The sequence below is a fragment of the Oncorhynchus nerka genome, linkage group LG2 (assembly GCF_034236695.1).
Source record: "Oncorhynchus nerka isolate Pitt River linkage group LG2, Oner_Uvic_2.0, whole genome shotgun sequence".
NCBI lineage: Eukaryota > Metazoa > Chordata > Actinopteri > Salmoniformes > Salmonidae > Oncorhynchus > Oncorhynchus nerka.
The window spans coordinates 79,888,550-79,905,312 of record NC_088397.1 but is presented as its reverse complement, the minus strand read 5'-3'; the positions used below and the strand labels follow the sequence as shown (position 1 = coordinate 79,905,312).

General features: G+C 42.5%; 1 protein-coding gene, 1 long non-coding RNA gene and 1 pseudogene across 7 annotated transcripts; 2 read left to right on the top strand and 1 right to left on the bottom strand.

The window, feature by feature from the left end:
- Positions 1-5,540: 5,540 nt before the first annotated feature.
- LOC135561493 (uncharacterized) lies at positions 5,541-8,078 on the bottom strand. The gene is made up of 2 exons (XR_010459516.1): positions 8,013-8,078; positions 5,541-7,725 (listed from the first exon to the last, which is right to left on the bottom strand). It is a non-coding gene; the product is annotated as an uncharacterized LOC135561493 (long non-coding RNA).
- Positions 8,079-8,888: 810 nt separating this feature from the next.
- On the top strand, positions 8,889-13,248 carry nudt2 (nudix (nucleoside diphosphate linked moiety X)-type motif 2). 6 transcript variants are annotated; one of them, XM_029683504.2, is made up of 3 exons: positions 8,889-8,968; positions 11,823-11,952; positions 12,475-13,248. In XM_029683504.2, the coding sequence occupies exons 1-3, from the start codon at positions 8,960-8,962 to the stop codon at positions 12,795-12,797; spliced, it is 462 nt and encodes a 153-aa protein (XP_029539364.1). In that variant the 5' UTR covers positions 8,889-8,959; the 3' UTR covers positions 12,798-13,248. The 6 variants fall into 6 exon arrangements, with proteins under 6 accessions (XP_029539364.1, XP_029539354.1, XP_029539345.1 ...); XM_029683494.2 differs by having other exon boundaries at positions 8,945-8,968; positions 11,820-11,952; XM_029683485.2 differs by lacking the exon at positions 8,889-8,968 and adding an exon at positions 9,550-9,718.
- Positions 13,249-15,438: 2,190 nt separating this feature from the next.
- LOC115143287 (endonuclease domain-containing 1 protein-like) lies at positions 15,439-16,520 on the top strand (annotated as a pseudogene).
- Positions 16,521-16,763: the final 243 nt, after the last annotated feature.

Here is a 16,763-nt window from a genome sequence, read left to right as displayed (position 1 = left end):
CATGTGAAGGGCGAACAATATACTATTAATACTTGACCAACATCTCCCTCACCATGTTCATTTTGTAACATTTCATTTGGAATCGAACCCAATTTACTAATCTGGCTTTTTTTCTGACATTTTTGGCCTTTTAATCGTAAAATGTCGAGACAACAACGGCTGCTAGCCACAAAGGAGCAGGTCTCTGTTGAAGTCTCGGGCTCACCTGACACGGACTCTGATCCCCCCGACCTAGCCATGGTAATGGCGGCTATCATTAAATCTGAACAGACTGCTGACTAAGGTGGAGTCACTATTCACTGACATATCCACACAAATAGCTATTCTCGCCACCGAGGTCTACATAAAGATCGACTCTGTTAAGGAAGCGAGACGTGACATCCGTCTGAATAGCCTGAAAGATGGCGCAGGAACGTCTCGGCCTCGATTACACCCCCACCCTTGACCATACGCACAGAAGCATACAGTCCGCACTGAAGAATGGGGAGCTGTCCAGACCCATAGTAGTTAAATGCCACTATCTTCAGGAGAAGGAGGATGTCTTCCGTAAGCAGCGCAAGCGGCTCCATCACCCACGACGGTAATCAAGGCCAAAAAGATCATCAAGGACAACAACCACCCAAGCCACTGCCTGTTTACCCAGCTATTATTCAGAAATCAAGGTCAGTACAGGTGCAGAAAAGCTTGGACCGAGAGACTGAAAAACAGCTTCTATCTCGAAGCCATCAGACTGTTAAACAGCCATCACTAACACGGAGAAGCTGCTGCCTACATACAGACTTGAAATCATTGGCCACTTCATTTAATGGATCACTAGTCACTTCAATAATGCCACTTTAATAATGTTTACATATCTTGCATTACTCATCTCATATGTACACTACCATTCAAAAGTTTGGGGTCACTTAGAAATGTTATTTTTTATTGAAAGAAAAGCACATTAAGAAAAGATTAAGATGGGCAAAAGAACACAGACACTGGGCAGAGGAACTCTGTGTTCTTTTGCCCATCTCAATCTTTTATTTTTATTGAGAGATGGCTTTTTCTTTGCAACTCTGCCTAGAAGGCCAGCATCCCGGAGTCGCCTCTTCACTGTTGACGTCGAGACTGGTGTTTTGCGGGTACTATTTAATGAAGCTGCCAGTTGAGGACGTGTGAGGCGTCTGTTTCTCAAACCAGACACTCTAATGTACTTGACCTCTTGCTCAGTTGCAGGAATGTCCAACAGAGCTGTTGCCAGATAATTGAGGGGGGGGTTGAGGAGTATTTCTGTCTGTAATAAAGCCCTTTTGTGGTGAAAAACCTCATTCTGAATGGCTGGGCCTGACTCCGCAAGGGTTAGGCCTGGCTTCCCAGTGGGTGGGCCTATGCCCTCCCGGGCCCACCCACAGCTGCGCCCCTGCCCAGTCATGTGAAATCCATAGATTTCAATTGACTGATTTCCCTCTATGAACTGTAATTCAGTAAAATCTTTGAAATAGTTGCGTTTCTATTTTTGTTCAGTGTAGATTGCCAAAAAACATCCTTTATTTAAGCATGTAGCTGCCAGGAGGGCTGCAACAGCAGTTTACTAGCCCCAGGCACAAACATTCAGTAGCCTACCATGGACAGTGCCTTGATCAGTGCAAACTAAAATAACATCTCCATGACCATGCAACCATGGGTGGGGCTAGGGCTGTAGGAAGCTTGGCCTGCTGACAGACTCTGCCACGGATTTGCTATTGTTCCTATTCCCCTGACAAATTAAATTGTGAAATAAATAGGCTAAAAATCTATTGCAATACTGCTATTGGACTTTTTTTGGTAGACTCATCCCACTACTAAACATGAGTAGACCTACACATTGCGTAGGTCCACTAAGCTTACTGTCCACTATGACATCTAGATAGACATCATCTCTTTATATTATATGAGTTGTTTTTCTTCTTTTGGTGTTGAACACCCGGGACACACTCTAGACCGTAGGCGGAATGCGGCCTAGCCTGTCCATAGGAGGAAAACAAGCCATCAGCACTCATTTTACTATCTGAACCACAGGAGTCTTGTGCTAATCAGGCAGTGGAAGCCGCTGAGGGGAGGATGGCTCATAACATAGGCACATGCACACGCACACACGATAACATATGCACTATACACACACGTACACGTGGATTTTGTATTGTAGATATGTGGTAGTGGTAGAGTAGGGGCCTGAGGGCACACAGTGTGTTGTGAAATCTGTGAATGTATTGTAATGTTTTTAAAATTGTATAACTGCCTTCATTTTGCTGGACCCCAGGAAGAGTAGTGCTGCCTTGGCAGGAACTAATAGAGATCCTTAATACATATAAATAATAATGGACATTTGATAATGAAATACAAATAATAATTCACATTTGACTTGAAGCTCCTTCTCAAGTTGGATGAGTTAAGTCTACCCGGAAACACAGGAAGTTGGTGGCACCTTAATTGGGGAGGGCAGGCTCGTGAAATTGGCTGGAATTACATGCACTCAAACATATTCAGTTGGCCTTGCTGTTATGATTTATGTAGTCCTTGATGTCTTTATAGTTTTTTTGCATTGTTTTTTGTTTTCCTTTGTCTTTGTCTTTTATTGCATTTTGTTCATTTTGTTGGTTGTTGGTGCATTTGGGGGGGGTCTTGGGGGTGGGGAATGGAAAAATTGTTTAAAAATATATTTGGGGGGCTCGAAGGTTGAGAGGCAGCTCTTGAGGAACTGTATGGGGGATCTTGGAGGGCTGGCGGTTGGGAGCTTGGGCCGGTGGCTGATGGATCGCTGGTTCAGGTCCCCGTTTTTTGACCTTGTGGGAGATCTGTCGACGTGCCCTTGAGCAGGTCGTTGACCCTGGTTGTTTCGGTGTGTCACTCTGGATGGGAGTCTGTTAGATGACTAATGTGATGTAGTTGTTGAGCTGCTTCACTGCAAGTACATTATGTATATATATATGTTTTAAACATTCAATAAGAAATATTAAAATGTAAATAAGAAGATAATCCAATCACTATCTGACCACGGTTTGTTGAGTCTACACATGGTATTAAAATGAGTCTCTTATCCGTCCACTGTGTCCAGATTTCCTAGTCCATCCCTGTATGCAAACTATTTGACAGATATTCTCTCATAATAATATGAATATATTTATTTTAAAACAATGATTGATGCTGTCATGTATTGTCATATTATGTCTTGTTCCTGTTCTTTCTCTTCACTCCGTCTCCCCCTGCTGGTCGTATTAGGTTACCTTCTCTTCCTCTCCTTCCCCCAGCTGTTCCTCATCTTCTCTAACTACCTCGTTCACCCTTTTCCCACCTGTTCCCTTTTTCCCTCTGATTAGGTCTCTATTTCTCTCTCTGTTCCTGCTTCTGTCTTTGTCAGATTCTCGTTTGAGTTTCTCATGCCAGATCCAAACCATCGTCTCGTTTGCTTCACCCTTGTCCTGTCGGAATCTGCCTGTTCTTCTGATGCTACGTGTGATCAGGTACCTCTGTCCTCTACAACCCGCGCCTACCCAGAGAGACCAGCAGTCTGTCGCCGCTAACCCTGCTATTCTCCTCTGCTGCTAAGAAGGGGACTCTAACCCAGCTATTCTCCTCTGCTGCTAAGAAGGGGACTCTTCTGTAAATATCAGAAGGACTTTTTGTTTCATTTGTCGCCCTCTCTGCGGGTTGTCTATTTTGCCATTATTCTACATCTGAAGAGGATCTATGTCTTCCCTGTGTTTTGACATTAAAGGACTCTGTTTTTGTTAAACCGCTTTTGGGTCCTCACAAGTTCATAACAGATGCCATAAGTCAACGGTCACACCTGTTAATGATTTTCCATGGCGGTATAATGATGATTTAAATTATTTGACCATCTACAGTGGGGCAAAAAAGTATTTAGTCAGCCATCAATTGTGCAAGTTCTCCCACTTAAAAAGATGAGAGAGGCCTGTAAGTTTCATCATAGGTACACTTCAACTATGACAGACAAAATGAGGGAAAAAATCCAGAAAATCACATTGTAGGATTTTTTATGAATTTATTTGCAAATTATGGTGGAAAATAAGTGTTTGGTCACCTACAAACAAGCAAGATTTCTGGCTCTCACAGACCTGTAACTTCTTCTTTAAGAGGCTCCTCTGTCCTCCACTCGTTACCTGTATTAATAGTACCTGTTTGAACTTGTTATCAGTATAAAAGACACATGTCCACAACCTTAAACAGTCACATTCCAAACTCCACTATGGCCAAGACCAAAGAGCTGTCAAAGGACACCAGAAACAAAATTGTAGACCTGCACCAGGCTGGGAAGACTGAATCTGCAATAGGTAAGCAGCTTGGTTTGAAGAAATCAACTGTGGGAGCAATTATTAGGAAATGGAAGACATACAAAACCACTGATAATCTCCCTTGATCTGGGGCTCCACGCAAAATTTCACCCCGTGGGCTCAAAATGATCACAAGAACGGTGAGCAAAAATCCCAGAACCACACGGGGGGACCTAGTGAATGACCTGCAGAGAGCTGGGACCAAAGTAACAAAGCCTACCATCAGTAACACACTACGCCGCCAGGGACTCAAATCCTGCAGTGCCAGACGTGTCCCCCTGCTTAAGCCAGTACATGTCCAGGCCCGTCTGAAGTTTGCTAGAGAGCATTTGGATGATCCAGAAGAAGATTGGGAGAATGTCATATGGTCAGATGAAACCAAAATATAACTTTTTGGTGAAAACTCAACTCGTCGTGTTTGGAGGACAAAGAATGCTGAGTTGCAACCAAAGAACACCATACCTACTGTGAAGCACGGGGGTGGAAACATCATGCTTTGGGGCTGTTTTTCTGCAATGGGACCAGGACGACTGATCCGTGTAAAGGAAAGAATGAATGGGGCCATGTATCTTGAGATTTTGAGTGAAAATCTCCTTCCATCAGCAAGGGCATTGAAGATGAAACGTGGCTGGGTCTTTCAGCATGACAATGATCCCAAACACACCGCCCGGGCAACGAAGGAGTGGCTTCGTAAGAAGCATTTCAAGGTCCTGGAGTGGCCTAGCCAGTCTCCAAATCTCAACCCCATAGAAAATCTTTGGAGGGAGTTGAAAGTCCGTGTTGCCCAGCAACAGCCCCAAAACATCACTGCTCTAGAGATCTGCATGGAGGAATGGGCCAAAATACCAGCAACAGTGTGTGAAAACCTTGTGAAGACTTACAGAAAACGTTTGACCTCTGTCATTGCCAACAAAGGGTATATAACAAAGTATTGAGATAAACTTTTGTTATTGACCAAATACTTATTTTCCACCATAATTTGCAAATAAATTAATTAAAAATCCAACATTGTGATTTTCTGGATTTTTTTCTTCTCATTTTGTCTGTCATAGTTGAAGTGTACCTATGATGAAAATTACAGGCCTCTCTCATCTTTTTAAGTGGGAGAACTTGCACAATTAGTGGCTGACTAAATACTTTTTTGCCCCACTGTATATCTTTTTACACTTGTAAAATATCCAGATACAATGAGTCCCTGACTACCTCCAGAGGTAGACTGGAAGATCACAATTAGATCATTATGCGTCTTTTAATCGTCTACACGTCTGAAAATGTAAGCACAATCATAATGGGGACAAGATGAGGACAAAGGATGTATGTTAGCCCATGTATAGGGGGTTAATGACAAAGGAGTTGGTAATGGCAAGACGCACAAACAGATCTGGTACTCAGGCACATGTTACTCTACGGTAGCAGTGGAAGTCCAGAGCGTAGAATGTCTCTTGGTGACAGAGCACAAGTATGTCCCGCTTGGCTTTTATCAGGTCCTCCTTCTTGCCCACAAAGTGCAAACCTGTTGCAGGCTCTTGTCTTTCTTCCCTCTCCTCCATGGATATGCTGATATTCCAAACACTGCTTACATATTGTAGAATAACATGGGAGATTTTTAGCATAGCTTTCAACTGTCCTAACAGAGTTTAAACAAAGTTCAATATTTCATGGTGAGTATATAAACACTAACAAAATGCTTTGGCCTAAAAGGCAGATGCAATACATAAAGTATTTGATTTCTCACATCTTCAAAACATGAATTACAAAGTGATGACTTTGTGACTAATATGTTGTGTCTGTGAGTATGTCCATATAATTTAAGTGACAGTGTAGAAAATCTCTCATGGATACTTGATGGAATCTGACCCTTAAGTATTTGATGTATTACAGAGCGGAATAATGAGTATATTCAAGTTCAAGTTGAGTAATTTCTGAGAGTACATAAATAGTAAGAGCAGCAGGAGTCTGTGCCACATGTCCAACACCCTCTGGCAAAACCATGCCATGTAGTAAGCTGCATATTTCATGTTGCAAAAATATGAATCGCCTAATGCATTCTAAATAATATAGGCCTATTTATAGTGTCTTCAGAATGTATTAACACCCCTTGACTTTTTCCACATTTTGTTGTGAATTTAAAATGTATTAAATTGAGATTTTGTGTCACTGATCTACACACAATACCGCATAATGTCAAAGTGGAATTATGTTTTTAGAAGTGTTTACAAATTAATTAAAAATTAAAAGCTGAATAAGTATTCTACTTAATAGAATAAGTATTCTACCCTTATGTTATGGTAAGTCTTGATAAGTTCAGAAGTAAAAACGTGCTTAACAAGTCACATAATAGGTTGTATGGACTCACTCTGTGTGCACTAATAGTGTTTAACATGATTTTAAAATGACTTCCCCATCTCTGTAGTCCACACATACAATTATCTGTAAGGTCCCTCAGTTGAGCAATGAATTTCAAGCACAGATTCCACTACAAAGACCAGTGAGGTTTTCAATGGTTCGCAAAGAAGGGCACCTATTTGTAGATGCTTAAAAAAAACAGACATTGAATATCCTTTTGAGCATGGTGCAGTTATTAATTACACTTTGGATGGTGTATCAGTACACCCTGTCACTACAAAGATACAGGCATCCTTCCTAACTCAGTTGCCGGAGAGGAAGGAAACCCCTCAGGGATTTCACCGTGAGGCCAATGGTGATTGGTATGCTTGTCATCGGCAAGGACTAGGGAGTTTTTTAGGATAAAAAGAAACAGAATAGAGCTAAGCACAGGCAAAATCCTTCCTTACAAAAAAGTCCTACAGAAATCTTGCAGGATTGTATTCCTGAAGGACTACCGGCATGATTCCTACAGGATCCTGCAGGGATTGTCCAATAGGAAAGTGGCTCCAAAAATCCTGTGCGATATCCTGCAGGACTTCTTATTCTTGCAGTATATATATTCTGCAGGATTCCTGTAGGACTTTTTTGTAAGGGCTAGAGGAAAACTTGGTTCAGTCCTTACAAAAATACTGTGCGATATCAAATCAAATCGATTTATATAGCCCTTCGTACATCAGCTGATATCTCAAAGTGCTGTACAGAAACCCAGCCTAAAACCCCAAACAGCAAGCAATGCAGGTGTAGAAGCACAGTGGCTAGGAAAAACTCCCTAGAAAGGCCAAAACCTAGGAAGAAACCTAGAGAGGAACCAGGCTATGTGGGGTGGCCAGTCCTCTTCTGGCTGTGCCGGGTGGAGATTATAACAGAACATGGCCAAGATGTTCAAATGTTCATAAATTACTAGCATGGTCCAATAATAATAAGGCAGAACAGTTGAAACTGGAGCAGCAGCACGGCCAGGTGGACTGGGGACAGCAAGGAGTCATCATGTCAGGTTGTCCTGAGGCATGGTCCTAGGGCTCAGGTCCTCCGAGAGAGAGAAAGAAAGAATTAGAGAGAGCACACTTAAATTCACACAGGACACCAAATAGGACAGGAGAAGTACTCCAGATATAACAAACTGACCCTAGCCCCCCGACACATAAACTACTGCAGCATAAATACTGGAGGCTGAGACAGGAGGGGTCAGGAGACACTGTGGCCCCATCCAAGGACACCCCCGGACAGGGCCAAACAGGAAGGATATAACCCCACCCACTTTGCCAAAGCACAGCCCCCACACCACTAGAGGGATATCTTCAACCACCAACTTACCATCCTGAGACGAGACAAGGCTGAGTATAGCCCACAAAGATCTCTGCCACGGCACAACCCGGGGGGTGCCAACCCAGACAGGATGACCACATCAGTGAATCAACCCACTCAGGTGACACACCCCCTCCAGGGACAGTATGAGAGAGCCCCAGTAAGCCAGTGACTCAGCCCCTGTAATAGGAGAAGAGATGAGAAGAGATGAGAAGAGATGAGTCTTCAGTAAAGACTTAAAGGCCTAGTTACAGTTTTGACTTAAATCAGCTTTACAATGTATGGCCAGGCTTGAAAATGGCTGTCTAGCAATGATCAACAATGAACTTGACAGAGATGGAATCATTTTGTTAAAAACAATGGACAAATATTGTACAATCTAGGTTACCCAGAAAGACTCACAGCTGTAATCGCTGCCAAAGGTGATTCTATTTTACATAAATAAAAAATGTAATATATATATTTATTCCACTTTGACTACAGAGTATTTTGTGATTGCTGACAACAAAAAATGCTATTAAATCCAAGTTAAGGGGTGTGAATACTTTCTGAAGTATTCAGGCCCATAATCATTTGACCCATAGAAGATGCATTTTATTTTTAAAACAAGATTGTTTAAATTTAAAAAACGACCCCTCCTCCTCTCCCCCCTTACTCTCTACTCCATTTTCTCTTTAATAAAGTAAAAACACATTTCCATTTTTTAAAATTTTATTATGTCATATAGTGTTTTCTTTTTACCTTGGTAGCAGCTTGTTCTCCTCTCTTACTGAAGTTGTAATGAACTCATTTTAGATGCACCCAGTGGCCTGGTCTAATAAGGAGGTACCCTGTCGTTATCTTGTCCCACCAGCCCATTTCCGTTGGTCATATCTACCCATCTCACTCTCCCAAGTGGGCACGTTGTTTTAAAAAAATCTCTAACACAAGGTGGATATTCGCACAGAGAGACTAGAATGTTTGATGTAAGACCATTTTTTGAATACATCGAATGTTATCACTATTATTTAGTACATTGATTAATTGTTATCAGTCATTGCATGAATTCCGTGATAGCCTGCTAAATATTTCATAATACAAATAACATCTTAGCTATCACAATGTTATCTTTGAGATATGCGCTGTCATTTTTGTTGTTGTTAATTAAGTTTATTTATTATTTTTTTATCCAACGAAATGATAACATGCCCTTTTTCCTCGAAAATACTGTAATGAAACAGACAGGGAGCAGGTCTCGAACCCTCGACTTTCTAGCCCGAGGTCCGGCACGCTATCGACTGTGCCACAAAAGCATGCTCGAGCGGCAGCGTCGATTTCCGCGCTTATAAACCCAGGGTCGTTACAATACGTAATGTCACGATTCCAAAGCTATGCGATATTACAACGAACAAGTTGATCATCTCACATCTCTGAAAATATTTGTAATGTTGTGCTTCTTGTTCACAAAATGAATGCTAATGTTTGGTTTTTGAGCTAGCGCCCAATAGACTACCATTCACGCCTTGAAGGAATGCTCCCCTTGTCCCCAAATCGCCCAAAATGCAACGCGCGGCCCATTGTGTACGCTGCCCATGCGTCGTCAATGTGCGTTTAATAGTAATCAATGCAGTTTTCCATTTCCTCAAAAGTATCTTTGGACATTCAGCCTATTTCCACGCTATCCTCGAGTTGGGACATCCCTGCCCCCTTTGAAGTTCCCATTTAATTTGGTTAAGGTAAGAGGTGTAGAGGTAGGAGCGTCCCAGGAATAGCACGACCTATTCAGCCAATGGGAACGCGAAATTAGAATAAGGAAAGCTACGTTCAAGAGTGTCTGAAATCGAGAAATGTTCATCAACACCCGCGCTTCTTACAAGTATTTCTGATGTAACTTGAGTAATCTCACAGTAAGTTAGTGTAGTGAATGATATAACTTATTTCAGAAACATGGTAGACTAATGTGAGACCAAGCTAGCGAGCAATAGGCTAAATTCAATTTTCCCAGCGACAAGAGAACATGTCATGCTAACGCTAGTTTTCCGCATTCAGTGTTAACAGATTACGGTTATGGCGAGACGATGTGGAATTATTGTCTTGCGTTGTCTGTTTATTTGGGGGCATTTCTAAAATCCTGTAAATTTAGTTATATAGCTTGCTGCATTTTAGAGAGGCTACTGTATGTACAGTAACCACGAACTCATAGGCTAGTTTCAGTAGCCAATGATTCAACAACACAGTCTTTCAAATCAATGTGCGCTCTACTAGGCCTAGTACAGCCTGCCTTAATTGTTAAATAACAATCATTGGAGTGTCATGAAGTAAGTCATCATGGAGTTAATGTTTGAGTGATCATAAATGCATTTGTGAATGTACAGTGCATTCGGAAAGTATTCAGACCCCTTCACTTTTTCCTCATTTTGTTACGTTACAGCCATATTCTAAAATGCATTTAATTATTGTTTTTCCTCATCAATCTACACACAATACCCAATAATAACAGGTTTTTAGAAATTTTAGCAAATGTATTAAAAATAACAAAATAAATACCTTATTTACATAAGTATTCAGACCCTTTGCTATGAGACTCTAAATTGAGCTCAGGTGCATCCTGTTTCCAATGATCATCCTTGATATTTCTACAACTTGATTGTAGTCCACCTGTGGCAAGGCACACACCTGTCTATATAAGGTCCCACAGTTGACAGTGCATGTCAAAGCGAAAACCAAGCCATGAGGTCGAAGGAATTGCCCGTAGAGCACTGAGACAGGATTGTGTCCAGGCACAGATCTGGGGTAGGGTACCAAAAAAATGTCTGCAGTGGCCTCCACCAAGACTCTTCCGAGAGCTGGCCACCCGGCCAAACTGAGCAATCAGGGGAGAAGGGCTTTGGTCAGGGAGGTGACCAAGAACCCGATGGTCACTCTGACAGAGCTCCAGAGTCTCTGTGGAGATGGGAGAACCTTCCAGAAGGACAACCATCTCTGCAGCACTTCACCAATCAGGCCTTTATGGTAGTGTGGCCAGACAGAAGCCACTCCTCAGTAAAAAGCACATGACTTCCCACTTGGAGTTTGCCAACAGGCACCGAAAGGACTCAGACCATGAGAAACAAGATTCTCTGGTCTGACAAAACCAATATTGAACTCTTTGGCCTGAATGCCAAGCATCACATCTGGAGAAAACCAGGCACTGCTCGTCACCTGGGCAATACAATCCCTACGGTGAAGCATGGTGGTGGTGGTCTCCCAGGGACTAGTCAGGATCGAGGGAAAGATGAACGGAGCAAAGTACAGCGAGGTCCTTGATGAAAACCTGTTCTATGAGTGTTCAGGACCTCAGACTGGGGTGAAGGTTCTCCTTCCAACAGGACAACGACCCTAAGCACACAGCCAAGACAATGTAGGAGCGGCTTCGGGCCAAGTCTCGGAATGACCTTGAGTGGCCAAGCCAGAGCCCGGACTTGAACTTGATGGAACATCTCTGGAGAGACCTGAAAATAGCTGTGCAGCGACGCTCCCCATCCAACCTGACCGCTTGAGAGGATCTGCAGAGAAAAATGGGACGACCTTCCCAACTACAGGTGTGCCAAGCTTGTAGCGTCATACCCAAGAAGACTTGAGGCTGTAATCGCTGCCAAAGGTGCTTCAACAAAGTACTGAAAGACAAAAGTATTTTTTTTTATACATTTGCAAACATTTCTAAAAACCTGTTTTTTCTTTGTCATTAGGGGTATTGTGTGTAGATTAATGAGGGGGGAAAAAACAATTTAATCCATTTTAGAATAGGGCTGTAAAAATGTGGGAAAAGTGAAGGTCTTCACTATTTCTGTGCTTCAGCAGGTGATGGCCTTGCGTGCGTGTGGATTCATTGTGTTTCGTCGGCTGGCACAGTCTTCACCTCCCCCTGACAACATTGAGTACCTCCTCCTACAGACTTCATATGGCAAGCACCACTGGACCCCACCCAAAGGTATGGTGCATATCAGTGGCATATTAGTGTTCATACCCTTTCGGCCTGTTATAAATAACAGGCATAATATCACTCTTATGGGGGTCATAAGGGTCTATTGACAGCAGGCTACATATTTTAGTAGCTAACACTTTACTTGAGGTGTAGCCTACTGTCAATCGTCCCCTTGTGGGTTTTATAAGTATGACATTACATTACGCCTGTTAAAACAGACCTGGAGTATGAAAATCAACATGCCATTCATGGCATCTGACCCATGTCATGTTTTGTGACACATGTTCTCTAATGTGCAGAATAAGGTGTAGAATACATGCTCTATTCTAGCTTGCACTATCTTTGGTCCCATACCAAATCGTGAAACACACAAATACCTTTTGTTATGTCATTAGGGCACACTGTAGCAAAACATTTTGCAACAGAAAACAAAAAGGTTCTGATTGATCAAGGCCAGGAAGTCCCTCCCTGTTTGTCTGTTTTCTTTTGTTTGGTGCATAATGAACACAACCCTGTGCTGTTCTCTAGGCCACGTGGACCCTGGGGAGGATGATCTCACCACCGCTCTGAGGGAGACGCAGGAAGAAGCAGGGCTGCGTGAGGAGCATCTGCAGGTGGTGGATGGCTTTCTCCAGGAGCTGCGCTACGAGGTGAGAGGGCGGCCCAAGACGGTTCTGTACTGGCTCGCGGAGCTGAGGGACCCCAAGATGGCTGTCACGTTGTCGAAGGAGCACCAGGACTACCGCTGGGCCAAGCTGGAGGAGGCCTGCTCCCTGGCCCAGCATAAAGACCTACAGGACAGCCTGAGGGCAGCACAGCAACACCTAGACACAGAGCAAGGGAAACATTAAGACACTACTACACACAATGTTGTGCTAGGAATTGTGAAGAGCAAGCTGCAAAAGCAAGTATCTAGCTTTAAAAAACGTGTTTGTAACCTCGTCCCCAGGCTATTGGGCACAGATGCGTGAGACTAGTGTCTGTGGGACTGCACAGCCTTGATAATTAATGGAACAGAAAGTGTGAATCTAAAGTGAGTTATAATTCCTAATTCTATGGTGGTAATTTGGTCCGAGCAAGTCATTGAACCCCTGTGTCACATACTTATACCCCCAAGGAACTGCCACCAAACTAAGGGTCAGAAAAGGATAACCTCTGTACTTTATTGACTACCCCTGTGCTTGGGAATCAGTGGCCAAATCATTCAATAGACACAATAAGTGTTTTATGTGTTAACATTGTGTGATGACCAATAACCTTTTTGTCTTGCACTTTAAACAAGATTAAAAACCATCCCTTAAATATGGACCTTTCAATATGCAACTTCAGAATTGACTAACCGATCTTTCACCTTTACTCCTGAGATATTTATGGAAAATATACAGTACTATGATTTATGATCACAATGAGTGGGCAAATCTATACACAACTATGTGATAGTTAATTGGACAAGGCAACTACTGCTGAGAATTGCACACTCACCTATAATGTACTGCGATCCTGCAACACATCACCACCAGGGGGAGACAAAAACAAGTTGAATTTCACAGGAGGTGCACCAATTCATTCTCCGGTCAGCCAGGGCACAATTCCACCAGTGGCTCATTTCATGCTTGAGAAACCAGATGGGAGGTACTTTTGACAATAATGAATTTAGATCAATATTTCAGGTCAAATGAGCAGCCCAACATCCAATGGGAACTCATTCAGGAAAAGCCCCAGAGCATTCACCCAATTCAAGTCCTCAGACCTACCAGTTCCAATGGCGTCCTAAACAAGTTCCCGTGAATGCAAAAGGATATGGTTAAATTCACCTGAAGTAAATTCTGTTAAACTGTGTGTCCTTTTAAAGTTGCAGTAAACTCATTGTGGCATTTGATCTTTTCCAACACCAGAACCTTCATTCTTCTTTACATAATCGCATAGCCTAGCAGCTCATTAAAATTTCATTAGGAGAAGGAAACAGAGAGAGAGAGAGCTTGAGACCGGGACTGGCTATGTGTCCAACTAATGTTGCCTAACAATGATTGAACCAGGAATGAAAATAATTCTTAATTTCCCCCTTTTCCAAGTCCAAAGATTGAAACCTGAACACATTTTTTCACTTTCACATTTTTTTTTTTTCAGTGCAAGGGAAACAAAGAAACATCTGATCCTCAGGTGAGAGAGAATATGATTTTGGCTAATGAAAGGAGAAAGGATGTCCAAGTGAACAAAAAATAACTACTGTAGAAAAAATGTTTTGTCCACTGACTTTGCTGATTGAGCTTTAAATTAAGATTTTAGTTACAGAAAAATGCTTTGACGGATTACCATGTGAGGGGAGGGTTAAATTTCGACTCAGGAATCCGTTTTTTGCCAACCCATCCTACTTCAGGGTTCATGCAGCGTCAGGTCAGGATACCCTTCAACCCTCTGTGAAGAACTAAGTAATATCCTGACTGCATAATCGTAGAAAAGGGCTACATACTCTGAACTATGCAGATGTAAGAGTGCATTTTGTGCTGCCTGAACAGGGATCGAACTAGTAACCTATACAACACCACTTGTAAAATCAAAGCCAACCATTTTAGGCAACAGAGCAAGAGATAATCCGGTCACTTTCGATCTCATGGTGAAGGTCACTGATTTACTCCAGCCAACATGCTACTGGTGAGTTCAAATCAAATCCACTTTCACATCCACTACACAGACTGTTTTGTTCTAACCAATATTATTCTTATAAAGTTCATGTTTAACTCAGGTTGGCAGAAATCCACATCCAAGGAACTGCAATGAGGTAGGAGTGAAGACAGCCTGTCTCATAGATTAGACATAACAAAGTAAATGTAAATCCAGGAAACTCAAATTACTATATGTTTGGTATGGTTACACAATACAGATGGTTGGGGCAAAAACTTAAGGAGCTACTTTGTGACTACTTAGCATGTTAACTAACCCTTCCCCTAAACCTACCCTTAGCCTAGATAACATTAGCCATCTAGCCAGAATTCATAACATATTGTACGTTTTGCAAATTTGTAACATAAAAAGGAATGTGTGATGGAGATCCACAAATTAATACACGCCATTCAAAGCATAACATATACTCAATGGAGTGTCTCTGCTTTACATACAGAAAATAAAATTCTTTGAGACCAGGTTGGTGAAGAATATTTATCGCATGGGGCTTTCCCTTATTCACCTGATGCAAATTAATCAAAACTTCCTCCAGCCTTGCAATCTCAAGGATCCTGTTGAAAACCTATTTAATGCAGCCAGTCAAGACTCGTCTCTAGTCTACTCCACAAACTGGTATCAGCATCTTAACTTTTATCTCAGTGGAATAGTCTTCATGCAGGTGATGAGGGTGTTTATGCCAACGCATCTCTCTGCTCTTCTCTCTCCTCCCTCCTGTGATCTCATGTGGTGGAGAGGTTGTGACGTTTCAGAGTGCCAAGGATTCTTCATGGAGGAGACTTCAAAAATCTCAGGTATTTTGGTTGATGGGAACGTCCAGGACCAGAACCGCTTCATGCCTCTACGACACAAAAAAACACCCCTGTGTTCTCAGCCTACACCTTCACTGGTGCTACAAAAGGCAGACCAAATGTAACATGGATGATAGAACCTCAGCTTGAAGGGGGAAACGAGACAATGAGTCTGGAGTCAAAATGTGTAAATTACACACATCAGGCTGTGAACAAGGACTATAGGAACTCACTGAACACAACAGGGGTGAACAGAGGTCACCTGTTCCCAAATTTGCACGCGTCTGGCAATGATACCAATATTTCCACCTTCACCCTGACCAACAGTGTTCCTCAGGTAGAGTCCAACAGTGGGAGCTGGTGTCGTATGGAGTGCAAAGTCAAAGGCTTTTGGATAACTGCAATGATAACACAATAAGACAAAAGGCTTTGTGGTGACTGGAGTGGTACCCAGTAATGGCACTGTGAACTACACTCTGAACAGAGTGAACATCCCATCTCTCCTGTGGACAGCCTGTTGTTTCAACAGCAAGGTGGGACAGACTGGACAGTGGATGGCCGAAGTACACGAGTCTGAACGAAAGGGAGGAACCCCCAAAAAAACTTGCACCCGAAAACCCTGGTAGAGCTGCATGACATGATGAACTCATTCTATCCAGGAGGTGTCCGGCTGTTTCCAGAGCACTGTCCGAGAGACTTTACGTCTGAGGACAGGGGACTTAAAAACCTTGAAGATTGTATCTCTCCGCCTCCCTCTCCTCCCACCACTACCAGCATTGTTACTACTGCTCACTCTTGCGGAGATCTGTGGTTCAAAGGGCCTGCCCTTTGTGGGTCCTGGTGATGTGGTGTGCATTGTAAGCATGGGGACCACATTTGACCTGTGCTTGAGTTAAGTTGATCAACCTCATTCAGAAAATATTTCAATATGGGGGGGGGTCTAAATGTATATTCCGATACACCAACACCAGTGAAATGTTTCTTGGGATTGAATAGTTAATATGCTTGGACTCACCTGATCTATCATGGCAATGGCATTTTTTAAATGCCACAAATTGTATCACTACATTATGAATATCATTAAAGTAATGAATCTACATTTAAGTGTGCAGTTTTGTGGTAAATCCAGTGAGAAACGTGGGCATTTGGATACTTCCAACCTGTTCATCTCAGATCATTGTTTACCATGTAGTGGAACCCCTGCGTTCACCTATACAATTGTGTTGGACCAGATATTATAGTTCAAGGAAGAAATATGCACTTACACTCTTTAAACTTCCTGCTTTTCAAAATGATTTGTTCTTTCATTTCTTAAAGTATGTCAAAGTACAGCAGCTGCTTTCTAAG